This window comes from Diabrotica virgifera, chromosome 10, assembly GCF_917563875.1.
Source record: "Diabrotica virgifera virgifera chromosome 10, PGI_DIABVI_V3a".
NCBI lineage: Eukaryota > Metazoa > Arthropoda > Insecta > Coleoptera > Chrysomelidae > Diabrotica > Diabrotica virgifera.
In genome coordinates, this window is record NC_065452.1 from 58,018,526 (window position 1) to 58,033,381 (window position 14,856).

At 34.6% G+C, this 14,856-nt stretch overlaps 1 protein-coding gene across 2 annotated transcripts in view; it reads right to left on the bottom strand.

Moving 5' to 3' along the window:
- The window catches only part of LOC114343996 (lachesin-like), a 455,602-nt gene that overhangs the window by 233,026 nt on the left and 207,720 nt on the right, over positions 1-14,856 (bottom strand). For both annotated transcript variants that reach the window (XM_050641201.1, XM_050641200.1), the window contains exon 3: positions 5,982-6,088. In XM_050641201.1, coding sequence (XP_050497158.1) covers positions 5,982-6,088 — 107 coding nt within the window. The remainder of the gene's footprint in view (positions 1-5,981; positions 6,089-14,856) is intronic.

Genomic DNA, 14,856 nt, shown 5'->3' on the forward strand with positions numbered 1-14,856 from the left:
TATTATAGGTATACTTTTGTATTAGGTATTAATTGGTATAATCTAACATTTTTAATCTAATATCTGATAACTCTACTCAAAGAATTACATTTAATTTATAAAAACAACATAACCTAAAATTTATGCTATTTTTCCAAAGTTTCTGTCTATTTCATGTCAGTTTATGCAATTGTTTGCACCGTGTAATCAATTTATTGCAGAAAGTTAAATGCAACTTATTGCATAAGTTCTTGGGCAAGAAATTGTGCAATTAATTGTGCATATACTTGCATCCTGTAAAGTGGCTATTGTAATACAAGGAAAAGTGAAGGGAGAGATGGATTAGTCAAAAGAAACTTTCATGGCTGCATAATATTAGACAATGGTATAGTTCCACAATAGAAGAACTATTTCGCGCAGCAGCCAATAGAGAAAGGTTTCAGGAAATTGTAAACATAATTACAGCCAACGTCTGAATACAGACACTACAGACTTCTAAAGAAGCGGAAGATTCTTAAATTGTTTGTTTAAGATATTTCGTCTTCGACGGACATTATTATCCTGTGGAATTGACACCTTCAGTGCATTTGAGGGGTTTACTGTAAAGAGGCCGAAATCATCAGACCGAAAGCAGTAGACCGAACTCATTAGACCAAAAAGCACTTTACCGAAACCTCACTAGACCGAACAGTACGGGACCGAAAAGCATTAGGTACATAATACGGGGTGCTCAAACAGGATTGTAATCTGAGCAAGAGTAACATCAACCTCCGTTCACCATTTATCCAGGCTTAGGACTGGCAGCACAAAGTACTGGCAAGTTTAAAGGTTGTATTTTTGCTTTGTTTTTTGTTTATTTTTTTGATTTTAGTTGTTTTTGGTTTATTTTTTATTTACTATGTACAATACAAAATTAAATAATAATAATATACCGTTTTATACCGCTAACGCGGCTTTGGGATGATAACAGGGTAGTCTGCTATATAAAAGGGCCTGCGGTATACAAGGAAGGTAACAGTACTAAAAATAGTTAAGACGTTGTTTTCTTTGCTTTGTTTTTTGGTTATTTTTGAAGTGAAAACTTCTTTAGGGACGTTGTGCGATTTTTTTGTTTTTATTTGTTTTTGGTTTATTTTTTTATTTACTATGTGCAGTACTAAAATTGAATACTAAAAATTAAAGTTATGTGCAATCCCCCTTAAGTAATTAAGTATGTTACCATGAATATCAAAGTTACTGACGAGGCGTTTTAATCTGTCAACAGAATCTCTGTATTTTTTCTGGCTTGTGGGTGGTTGTTCGCCAGCTAAATATTGTTCTATTCTTAGTTCGCTCAAACTCTGTTCTCTCTGCAGTGCTTCAAAATCTTAGCATAATTTACTGCAATCTTTTTTAATTTATGTACCATTTCGATCTAATGCTGTTCGGTCTAGTGAGGTTTCGATAAAGTGCTTTTCAGTACAATGAGTTCGGTCTGCTGCTTTCGGTCTAATGATTGCGGTCTAATTGTCGTGTACCCATTTGTGGTTTTGTTAAAAATGTTATACAGTGCTGGTCAAAAGTCCCATCCTCTCTCCGGTATCTTTTGAACGATTATACTTATAATAGTAAAATTTGTAGGGATGAAATAAAAGGACGTAGACTACTCAAATAGTCATAATAGGTGACGTAATAGTGACAAATGACGTTACAGAGACACTTTAGTCAATAACTTTGTTTGAAAGCTATTGAAAATACCTAATCAATTATACTAATTTTGTTTGGGATTTAAGTTGATTTTGATGAATAAATTAAATAAATATAAAAATGTAAATTCGCATTTAATTAATAAAAAGTCAAACGTCCGCGTATGGTTACTTGTAAAACAAGTTGACGTTGACGTAAAAACAACTGCAGTCAAAAACGCAACTGCAGTGAAAAACGTCACCTTTTGTGACAAGTAACCATAGGCGGGCGTTTGAATTGTTTTAATTAAATGTGTAACTACAATTTTAAATTTATTTAATTTATTCATCAAAATCAACTTAACTCAAACAAAATTAGTATAATTGAATAGGTATTTAGACGAAGCATCAAAGCACTAAAAAACCCAAAACCTAGGAATTTTGTGCAGTAAGATGAATCGTCATGCAACTTTTTGCATTCGATTCGAGAGAGTGTCAGGCAATTTTGTGAACTAAACTGATCTCTGGCAAAAAATTTTGTGCATAAGAAAATGCATTTTCAAAGTGCATCTCGAAGAGATGGAAAATGAAAAAATTAGAACTTATGAAATATTGACGGAAATGAGTTCAATTTTTATACTTGGGGGTTTTGGAGGTCACTGAACACGACTTTTATGACAGCAATGTTCTCCGAGGTACCTGGTGACCAGGGTGGAACTCGTCGCCTGATACAATCGAATAATTCGCGGGACGAACGAATACTTCGTTAAATAAAGATTGGATCGAAAAACTGAAAAATACGTGTTCAATATTTTTCAAAAATCTATCGAATGACACTAAACACGTCCCCCCACTCCACCCCCTGGAGGTGGGGTGGTGGTAACTTTAAAATCTTAAATGGAAACCCCATTTGTTATTGTAGATTTGGATTTCTTACATAAAAATAAACAACTTTTATTCGAGACATTTTTTTGAATTGTGGATAGATGGCGCTACAATCGGAAAAATATTTATCGTTATATTATAGGTAAATTATAGAAATGGTCTAATATCTCGAGAAATACACTTCCAAATAAAAAACCAAAAAATATATGTTTAATATTTTTCAAGAACCTATCGAATAACATCAAACACGACTCTCCACTCCACCCCCTGGAGGTGGGGTAGGGGGTAACTTTAAAATCTTAAATAGGAGCCTGCATTTTTTATTGCAGATTTGGATTCCTTACGTAAAAATAAGTAACTTCTATTCGAGACATTTTTTCGAATTATGGATATATGACGCTATATTCGGAAAAATACTATTTATTAGCGCCATCTATCAACAATTCTAAAAAATGTTTCGAATAAATGTTACTTATTTTTAATGAGGAATCCAAATATGCAATAAAACCTGGGGATTCCTATTTGATTTTTAGGTTACCCCCACCCCACCTCCAGAAGGTGGAGTGAAGGGTCGTGTTTCGTGTTATTCGATAGGTTCTTGAAAAATATTAAACACGTATTTTTAATTTTTTATTTGGAAGTGTATTTCTCGAGATATTAGACCGTTTCTATAATATACCTATGCTGTCATAATAAATCGCTTTTTCCGATTATAGCGCCATTTATACAAAATTAGAAAAAATGTCACCAATAAAAGTTACTTATTTTTACGTAAGCAATCCAAATCTGCAATTACAAATGGGAGTTTCTATTTAAGATTTTAAAGTTACCCGCACTCCACCTCCAGGGGGTGGAGTAGAGGGGTCGTGTTTAGTGTCATTCGAAAGATTTTTGAAAAATATTGAACACGTATTTTTCAGTTTTTCGATCCAATCTTTATTTCGAGAATTATTCGATCGTCTCGCGAATTATTCGATCATCCCAAGCGACGAGTTCCACCCTGGGCACCAGGTACCTCGGAGACCATCGCCGTCATGAAATTCGTATTCAGTGACCTCCAAAACCCCCAAGTATAAAAATTGAACTCATTTCCGTCAATATTTCCTGAGTTCCAAATTTTTATTTTCCATCTCTTCGAGATGCACTTTGAAAATGCATTTTCTTATGCACAACAATTTTTGCCGGAGGTCAATTTAGTTCAAAAAATTGCCTGACACTCTCTCGAAACGAATGCAAAAAGTTGCATGACGATTCATCTTACTGCACAAAATTCGTAGGTTTAATGCTTCGTTGCCTCGCCTAATTTTCAATACTTTTCAAACGAGATATCACTTGCCATAGGGTATCATTTAAAATTATCGGTCAAAGAACAACTTCTAGAGTCTCTAAATTCTGCAAGAACTACCAGGAGGAGGGAAACTCTCGAAAACCTTAACTTCACGCATAGTAGTCGCACTGCCTGGAACCTGCTCAGAAAACTGGACACAGGCCCTAATATCCCAACAACTAACTCTTCATTACCAAATCCAGAAGATATAGCGAAACGCATTGCGCAAATCTCCAAACAAGTCATAGAAAAGGCTCATAAAAGAGAAGTACGATATCAGCTCAAAAAGAACAAAACTGCATCTCAACAAAGCCTACCCATCATGAGGCAAATAGAGACCGAGGAACTTTTCAACGCACTAGACTTAATTAAGTGGCGCAAAGCTGCAGGAGTTGACAAAATATATCCGAGTTCATAAAACACATTGAAAAACTCGAAACTGGCTCCTTGACTTCTTCAACCAGGTAATGACGACGCAAAAGGTCCCCAAACTATTCAAGCAAAGCAAAGTCATCGCAATCTGCAAACCAGGCAAAGATGCTTCATTGCCCGAGAGTTACAGACCAATCGCCCTTTTAAGTGTCTGCTATAAGATCTTTGAGAGGATAATCTACGCGAGGCTTTTACACTCTGTAAGCGAAAATATTTCCGTAGAACAAGCTGGATTTATGCCAGGAAGGAACTGCAGTGATCAAGTTCTTTCTCTAACCACATTTATTGAAAATGGCTTCCAAAAGAAAATCAAAACGGCAGTAACATTCATTGATCTGACTTGTGCTTACGGCACGGTGTGGAAAGAAGGTAAAGTAAAAACTCGCAATAATATCATTCACAAGCTTGCAAACACCTCTTGGGGAGCCAATGCAGACACAATCAGGACAAGCGCTCTTGCATTAGTCTATTCAACAGCCGAATATTGTGCTCCAGTCTGGCTAAACAGTCACCATACTAACGTCCTAGACACACAACTAAATCAGACAATGAGGTATATTACGGGGACCATAAAAAGCACACCAACTGAGTGGCTTCCAGTTCTAAGCAATATTGCACCAACCAAAACACGGCGGTTAGCTGCCCTTAAATCACAATACCAGAAATGTCAAAAGAATCCCTCATTGCCAATAAATACCGACATAGATCAGTTAAACCAGGGCCAATTGCGGCTGAGATCTCGAAACCCGCCAACAAAAACAGCAAAAAATCTTCCAAACAATTTCACAATCGATGAGCATTGGATAAGCAAATGGAACGAAGAAGTGAACAATGCACACCTAATAGGAAATCCCACAGTCAAACTCAACGGTTTCTCTCTTCCGCGCCGAGAATGGTGTAATCTGAACCGAATCAGGGCAGGTCATGGAGTGTGCAATAAATTACTGAACCAATGGGGCATCGCAGACAGCCCGCTATGTGACAAATGCAATGCTGCCGAACAAACAGTCCACCACATTACACAAGAATGTCCAGCCACACGATTCGAAGGAAGCTTAATCGAAATCCACGAACTAACTCCTGAGGCAATGGAATGGCTCCACGGTAGCAGTATCCGCCTTTAACGTTTCCATTTATATTCTTACAATCTATTGTATGTTTTAGCAATGTGTAAAGTTCATACGAATATATATATATATATATATATATATATATATATATATATATATATATATATATATATATGTATATATATATATATATATATATATATATATATATATCGGTCAAAGTTGCTCCGTAACATAATCTGCCACTATTACGTCACCTGTTATGACTGTTTGAGAACCCTACGTCTGTTTATTTCCTCCCTCCAAATTTCACTATTATAAATATACCCGTTCAAAATATACGAGAGAGACGGGATTTTTGACTAGCACTGTATAACAAACGTTGTAGATTTTTATATTATCTACAACTTTTATGTTTGTAATTTTTTAATAGGATATCAAATTTTGACGGAAATTAAAAACAACTTTTTTCGTCCCCTTTCATATAAAAGCTAAATCTAGACTGATAACATCGTTCTTTTCGGAATCTACCAGTTATACTCAACAAGGAATTCGTTGCGGATCTTACTTTGGGTACAGAAACAACAGTTAGCAAAGATCAAATAACAAATGATATTGACTTACCTTGTACGTTCCTAAGTTCTTAACTGCGCAGGCAAACCTGACATTCCTCCCTGCAGCAACGGTGATGTTCTGGATAACATCCGTGAACTCGGGCTCCTCCGCAACCGCTGAAACAACAGGTACAGGTACAGAATAATCCAACCAGCCTGTTACAGATTGTTTAAGATGTAATTTAACTAATTAAGCTCTGGTAGCGAATGACCACTATTATTCGCGAAATCTAAATCAGGCCTAGCACCGAGAAGTTATCCATCTGTGTATGCACGTGTATGTGTATATACAGGGTGTTTCTAAATAAGTGCGACACACTTTAAAGCGTAATTCCATGTACACGAAAAATAAGTTATGTCCGCAAATGCTTCGTTTTCGAGATACTGGGTGTTGAATTTTTTTTTACAATCCGACGATTTATTTATTGCTCTAAAACCTGATAAAATATGCAAAAAAAATTAGTGAGCTTTCTTCTTCTTCTTTTAGTTCCTATCCGTTTCGGATGTTGGAAATCATATTGACAATCATAACCTTGCTCGCTGCGGCTCAAAACAGTTCCGTTAAGGTTTTTTTAAACTATGTTCTCAAATTCCGCAGCCATGATATTCTCCTTATACCTGGTCCTCGCTTACCTTTGACTTTACCTTGCAATATGGACTGCAGCAGGGAGTAACGGTGCTTATTTCTCATAACGTGTCCCTGACTTTGCAGTTTTATGCGTTTAATGGTAAACACAATCTCCGGTTCCTTCTTCATTCTTCCTTGTTCGTGATCCTTGCTGTCCATGATATTTTCAGCATTCTTCTATGAAGTCACATCTCAAATGCTTCAAGTTCTTTAATAGTGGTGTCTGTAAGCGCCCATGGCTCCGCTCCGTACAATAATATAGAGAAAACATAACATCGCAAATGTCTCAACTTTTGTATCTGGGGATATGTTGTGGCTATTGAAGATGGCGCTCATTTTGGCGATCAAAACAAGAGCTATCTTATTTTAGTTAGTTCAGAGAGCGCCAAAAGCACTCTAACTAGTTGCAACCCTTCTTAGGGTTTCTTCAGAGAGTGCATATTTGGTTCTCTCTGAACCACTAAAACTCGGGCCTCCGGTATCAGTTGACAACGAAATAAGATGATGACATCGATGCCGTGGCGGCATCTGCTAAAGACCAATGAAAGTTTTGCTTTTAATATTAACAATATCAAAAATAAAATTTTATTAGAACTGATTTTTTGGTTACACCATTCGTGGCTTCTAAAATTTGCAAGCCAACGAATTACCGGAGCTAAGAAGGCCAAGAGAGATCTATCAGGTTGCATCTCACTTCCCGCCTGCCCAGCATGGTAAAATTCCAACAAAGATTAGTGCCCAATACTCAGATTAGGAGTAGAACTAATAAAAATAATAAATAATCATTTCGTTTCGTTGTGAATCAAAGCAAGAGCCGTCTTCTTTTAGTTAGTTCAGAGAGCGCCAAAAGCACTCTAACTAGTTGTAACCCTTCTTAGGGTTTCTTGAAAGAGTGCATATTTGATTCTCTCTGAACCACTAAAACTCTTTAAAATTGGAAAAAATCCTTTGTAAAAGGTATAAAATTTTATTAAAATCCCTTTAAAGGGCTACATCACAACAAAACGTTTTCGATTTTTATAAAAAATCATCATCAGTGTTAGATCTAAAAATAAGTATAACCGATTTAATGAATGCAAAGTTGGTATTTAAATTTTGACTAAGGTTAGAGCAAGTTGGTTAAACTTACAAACTGGATGCTAGCTGAGCCACCAAAGAAAAATATCCGGGTAAAAACCCTTTAAATATAACATAGATGCGTTAAAAGTGCATACTTTAATAAAATGCCTTATTTTGGTCACATTGCAACTAGGATAATGCCCTACGGTAATGTAATGAATTTCCCAACACGTGGGATCCAAATTGAGTTGTTTACATTCCAATGACTTAATGGCAACTAAATGCAAAATGAGTGATTTTTCTGAAAGCTGTCAAAAGACAAACGGACATCGTGACGTAGAAGTTACCCTGTATTACCACAGCCAACTAATTGTAATAAAATATTTTTTAAAATTTTTTCACGTCTTATCACACCTCATTACAGTCAACAATTCTGATATCAAACCATAAATTATTCATTATTCATTACCTACCATTTTTACCAATAATGCTAGTTTTTACAAAACACCTTCATACATCCATCCATTTTTAAACCTTTTCAATTCAACTCAATAACTTGGTTAAAAAATCCCTAATTCAAGAACATTTTTAGTCCTAGATGTCTACGTTACATAAAAAGACCTCATACTTTTGCACGGGTTATTAGTTCAATTGATATTCTGTCTTCACTTCCAATTTCAACACTTAGCTATCTATAACCAATTAACTTACATATCACTATATCATATCAGTCTCCTCCTGTGACTTATACTACTATCTTAATTTCAACACTATTTGATATCAGACTTCGATATACTACAGACTCTCTAATTTACTCTGCCAATTAGTACAATTAAACCAACAACCCCCTTTTTAATCCATAGTAAATTAAATTTTCATCAACACAGTTGGACTTACATACTTCAATTTTGAATAGGAACCACAATCATCAACCTATTCATATAAATAAAACATCTCAGCAAAAATATTTTCCACTTAATTATTTGGTCCCAGATATTCTTTAACGTAAATGGACCCATTATTCGCTAATTAATTCAACTTCATTTGAATTATGTATAGATGGCTCGATGGCTGCATACATTCTGGCTAATTCTCTATTTGCATTATAAAAATCATTTTATACTCTACCTACATCTTACATATTCAAGGTACTTAAATGTAATTATAGCCACAACTTTGTTGATGTTTGTTATTACTGTTGAAAAACAAAAATTAAAAAATATTTTATTACAATTAGTTGGCTGTGGTAATACAGGGTAACTTCTACGTCACGTTGTCCGTTTGTCTTTTGACAGCTTTCAGAAACATCACTCATTTTGCATTTAGTTACCATTAAGTCATTGGAATGTAAACAACTCAATTTGGATCCCACGTGTTGGGAAATTCATTACATTACCGTAGGGCATTATCCTAGTTGCAATGTGACCAAAATAAGGCATTTTATTAAAGTATGCAATTTTAACGCATCTATGTTATATTTAAAGGGTTTTTATCCGAATATTTTTCTTTTTTGGCTCAGCTAGCATCCATAGTTTGTAAGTATAACCAGCTTGCTCTAACCTTAGTCAAAATTTAAATACCAACTTTACATTCATTAAATCGGTTATACTTATTTTTAGATCTAACACTGATGATGATTTTTTATAAAAATCGAAAACGTTTTGTTGTGATGTAGCCCTTTAAAAGGATTTTAAAAAAATTTTATACCTTTTACTAAGGATTTTTTTTTCAATTTTGTGATTAATGTTATACAGCCAACTACAGGAAAAATATTTTCTTTTCCTTGTGGATTTTTAAAACTCTTTACTTAAGAAGTAAAAACTTCTTTAGCGACGTTGTGCACTTTGTGGATGGGGAAAAGCATTGAATTCGCGACCGTCATCGCTACGGCGAGATATTAGCAATGTATATGTTACGGACAATGACGTAAATCCGGCCAATAACGTTATTGGCCGGCCATTATCGACAATGGCCGGTTGAATTGGTCATTGTCGACAATGGCCGGATATTAACGTTATTGTCCATAGAAACTGGACATTGATGATAATTTTAAATTCTTGATAACATTTCTATCATTGTCCGGCCAATGTCGACAATGCCCGTTGTTAATCGGTCAATGTTGAAATTTTGACTAAAAGATAGGTTATGTGTAGGTTTACTATTGTTTACTTCATGTGTGTATATTGTGTATTGTTTTCGTGCTGAAATTACTCGTAAATTTATTTAATAAGTGTTATCATGGATATCAACGATGTGCGTACTCGTTTTAATAATTATTATATAAACTTAATAGTCAAGTCAAAACGTGATGACAATAAATCATTTTAAAACTGTGACGAATACAATAGCCGAATAAGTGAAATTAAAGAAGCGAAAAATATTTTGAGAACACCGGGTGCTAAAAAAACAACAAAGCACTATAGAATAAAATTCAATGATCAAGCCAGCTCCCGCCAGCCACCTGCCTCTTGGAAGTTTAAACATTAATTTAAGCGAAAAACCATAGTTTATTTGTGAAATAAAATTTTTTTCTGATTCATGACAGCAGTAAAATGTATTTTGAATTAAATAAATTACATACATTTTTCTTTTTTTTTTGCTAAATAATTTAGGTAATTAAAAAAATTTTTTTGGACACCCTTTATAATTAATTATGTAAGTGTTTATGTTACTGAATAGAGAATTAAATAACCTTTCAAATGAGGTATCACACGACCCCTATTGTTATTTAAAAAAATCATCGATTACGTCATCACACCCAGATGGATGACGTCACTAGTATGCCATATATGCCAAAATATCATAATTTAAAAATAAAAATCGATCTGTTTCGGGATTTTTCCTTAAAGTCGCCGGTTTACGAAATAACGAATTTATTTCTTTCATTTGTACCATACTGTATATAAAAATATTATTATTTCCTTGTTTGTATTTATGAATATATTAACTATATTATGATAAATGACGACGTTTTATTTGTTTTTAATGACTACTTATATTTCTGCAACTACACTCGGGTGCAAAATTAACCGGACACCTTAAAAATTAACCGGACACGGATGATGTCTCGCAATTCCTAAACCTGTTGTCCGATTTAAGTGATTTTTTAATATGTCATAGCCTTATTCTTTAACAATACTGTTTTAATAATATTGTTGCTAAACAGGTAAATTTTCATTGTATACCGGGTGTACCAATGAAACTGTGTTTTTTTCTCAAACTTCGCATCGCCCTGTGGAGTATTCTAACATTTACAAAATACTCAAATTTAAACCCAACTATAGCCTCATGTTTTCTCAACATTCTATTTTTTGAGTCATTCGCTTATGTTGGAGCGTTAAAAAGTTAGGTACTTTAACAGTTAGCCATGTTTTTTATCAAAACAGTATGTTTTTAAATAAGCATGGCAAAGTTTATGGAGTTATTCTACATGAAAACATAATGACGGTTTGCTTTATAAAGCTATGTCCGCAAATGCTTAATTTCTAAGATAGAGGGTGTTGAAATTTTTCTTATAAACTGACGATTTATTTATTGCTTTAAAACCGGTTGAGATATGCAAATGCAATTTGGTGGGTTTTAAGACGTAGTTATTATACAACTTTTGACATACAAGTTAGAATTTAATATTCACCATTGGCGCGCATACGGGTAATATGAGCTGTCATATTACCCGTATGCGCGCCAATGGTAAATATTAAATTCTTAGTTGTATGTCAAAAAATGTGTAATAACTACGTCTTAAAACCCACCAAATTTCATTTTCATATCTCAACCGGTTTTAAAGCAATAAATAAATCATCAGTTTGTAAGACAAATTTCAACACCCCCTATCTCAGAAACGAAGCAATTGCGGACATACCGTTTCTAAAGCAAACTGTCATTATTTTTTCATGCAGAATTACCCTTTAAAGGTTGCCATACTTATTTGAAAAGACCCCGTATTGATGAAAAACATGGCTAGTTGTTAAATTACCTAACTTTTTTATGGTCCAATGTACGCGAATGAATCAAAAAACAAAATGTTTAGAAAACATGAGGCTATAGTTAGATTTCAATTTCAGTATTTTGTAAATGCTAGAATATTCCACAGGGTGATGCGAAGTTTAAGAAAAAAACACAGTTTCATTGGTACACCTCGTATACAATGAAAATTTACCTGTTTAGCAACAATATTATTAAAACGGTATTGTTAAAGAATAAGGCTATAACATATTAAAAAATCACTTAAATCGGACAACAGGTTTAGGAATTGCGAGACATCAAAAATTACCCATTTTTAAGGTGTCCGGTTAATTTTGCATCCGAGTGTACTTTCAGAAATATCTTAGTATCTCATTTTAAACACTTATTGACTTACACCGACTGGCTTCTGAGGCATCGATTTATCAACATTGGCCATTTGCTTCTGGCAACTGTCATTATTGACCGGTTATTGATGAAAAATCTAATTTTAAATTAAGTTTTTACAACATTCGCCAATATTTAAGGTTATTGTCGTTAATGGCCGGGCATTGTCGTTAATAACCAAGGAAAATGGACATTCACGACAATGCCCGGCCATTAACGTCAATGTCCAATTTACATCATTGACCGTAACATAATAATATTATTATATATACTAGTATTAGTATATAATATTATTATATATATTAGTATATTATATACAATAGGTTGAATTGCGTACCGACCGAAGTTCGAACGAAGTTATAATGGTTGGAAGAGGGATAGAGTGTGTACCCGAAGCGTGCTTCGCAACAGCCTGTAAATTTACATCGTATGGATATTTTAGAAGAAATAGATTAAGAATATACAGTACATAGTTATGTTTAACGAACTATATTTTTAGATTCAGTGAGATTAATTCATTTTTTCAATTTAAAAGATATACTCCAGGCCTATTTATACAAGTTTTCAATTCTGTCGACACTCCTATTACATCGACACGAGTGCATTAATTTTTTTTGTTTTCATCCAAGTTCAACATTCAACCAAGGTCAATTGATTAGTTGTGTAAGGTTTCAATATAAATTTACATATCATATACTTAGTATATCATTGCAAAGAACTAATCGAACTGGTCCATTAGAAGCCATGAGATATTTAGTAAAGAGTATTTTCAAAATAGTAATCACCCATGCAGCAATACAGTTGTAATTTAACAGTTGTGCCTATTAGACAATTGGTTCGTAATTCAAATTGCAGTAGAATTTGGTTTGGCATGCATTAACTAGCAAGAACAAATATCCATAGACTGCGTTTCGATGGTTTCAATGTGATACGGTTTATTTTCATATAGAGAGTCTTCACCATTATACTCCACTATCATTTTCGGTGTATCATGTACACGTTCTATTAATAAAACACACTGTCGATATTTGCAACCCGGTTGACCAAAAATCGCTAATATGAATGAGTTACTGCGTGGTTATACAGGGTATTTGCAGAGTGTTTTGCTTGCAGAGATTCATCATTTAATTTTATGAGTAAAATTTTCTATAAACGTGTGTGAAAGTTTTGTCTTTATGGTGATACAATTCTATAAAGTCTTACTAAAAGTCGTACATATCCGAGTTTATAAAAAGTGGGAAACAATCATCGGAGACGATTACTTTGGATTCAGAGCCAACCTGAGAACGAAAAAGCCCTGCAGTTTAGTAGTTCAGCCCTAAAAATGCTACGACCAACAGAAAGATATTGAACACAATAAATCAAATAGACCATATACTGACTGAAAAAAGAATGGCGACGAGTATATTAGATGTAAAAATCAGACGTGCGCAAGCTGTGACTCAGACCATCTACTAGTGCAGACACGGTTTAGATGCAAAATCAGTCGACAGGTAAAGGAAAAATATCCAAAACAAGAAAAACTAAACTTAGATAACCTAAAAGTCCCTGAGGTACAAGAAAGGTTTGAGAGAACAGTGGATGAAAAATTACTAGAAGAAAATAGAGCAGACTCCACAATAGAAAATCAATGGAACACCATAAGCAGTATCATACTAAACACAGCGAAAGAAGTTATAGGAACAAAGACACAACGGAGAGAAGAAACATGGTTCGATGGAGAATGCAAACAAGCTATACAAGAAAGAAATGAAGCACATAAGAATTACATACTCAGACGTACTAGAGAGAGAAAAACAGAATTTGAGAAATTTGAAAACGAAACACGTAGTGCATACCAACTTATTAAACATTTAAGACAGGGATACAAACCGAAGGCTAGCCTCTGCAAAAATAAGAAGGGTGAAATCGTTAGCGATATGGACGAAATTAAGATAACCTGGATGACATATTTTAAGGAAGTATTAAACAAAGGGGCACAACCACCATTATAACAACAGAGGCAGCAGCAGGCACGGCAGGAGGTACAACAACAAGAGCTGGGGGAAGATGGAGAAGAAAATGAATTAACTAGACCCCCAACGCTAGAGGAGGCCCAAACGGCAATCCACATACAAAAAAGCCATAAAGCACCGGGAATAGATAAAATACCGGCAGAATTACTCAAACAAGGAGGAAGGAATTTGACACAACAGATGTATCAGCTAATACGAGATATGGATAGAAGAGGAAATCCCCCAACAATGGAAGAAAAGTATAATCTGCCCTATTCGTAATAAAGGAGACTAACTGTTGTGTCAGAACTATAGAGGCATCTCTTTACTTTGTTCGGGATACAAAATATTCACAAACATCCTTAATCGAAGACTTCAACCTCTCACGGAAAAAATCATCGGGGAATATCAAGCAGGGTTTAGGCAAAATAGATCTACCATTGACCAACTATTTACAGTTAAACAAATACTAGCCAAAGCATGGGAATATGACATGGACGTTTACAATATCTTTGTAGATTTTAAACAAGCCTATGATTCGATAGATAGAACAATTCTACCTAATATATTGGAAGAATTTGGCATACCATCAAAATTAATACGACTAGTGCAAATGACAATGACAGCAACAGAAGCACAAGTATGTATTCAAGGACAGATCACTGATGCGTTACGATAACGCAAGGACTGAAACAAGGCGACGGACTGGCTCCAACGCTTTTTAATCTTGTTCTTGAATATGTAATTAGACGGTTGATGGTAAGCGGAAATAACATACTTACAAACAAATCTACCCAATTAGCAGCATACGCGGATGATATAAACATAATGAGCAGAACAATGAATGCAGCGGA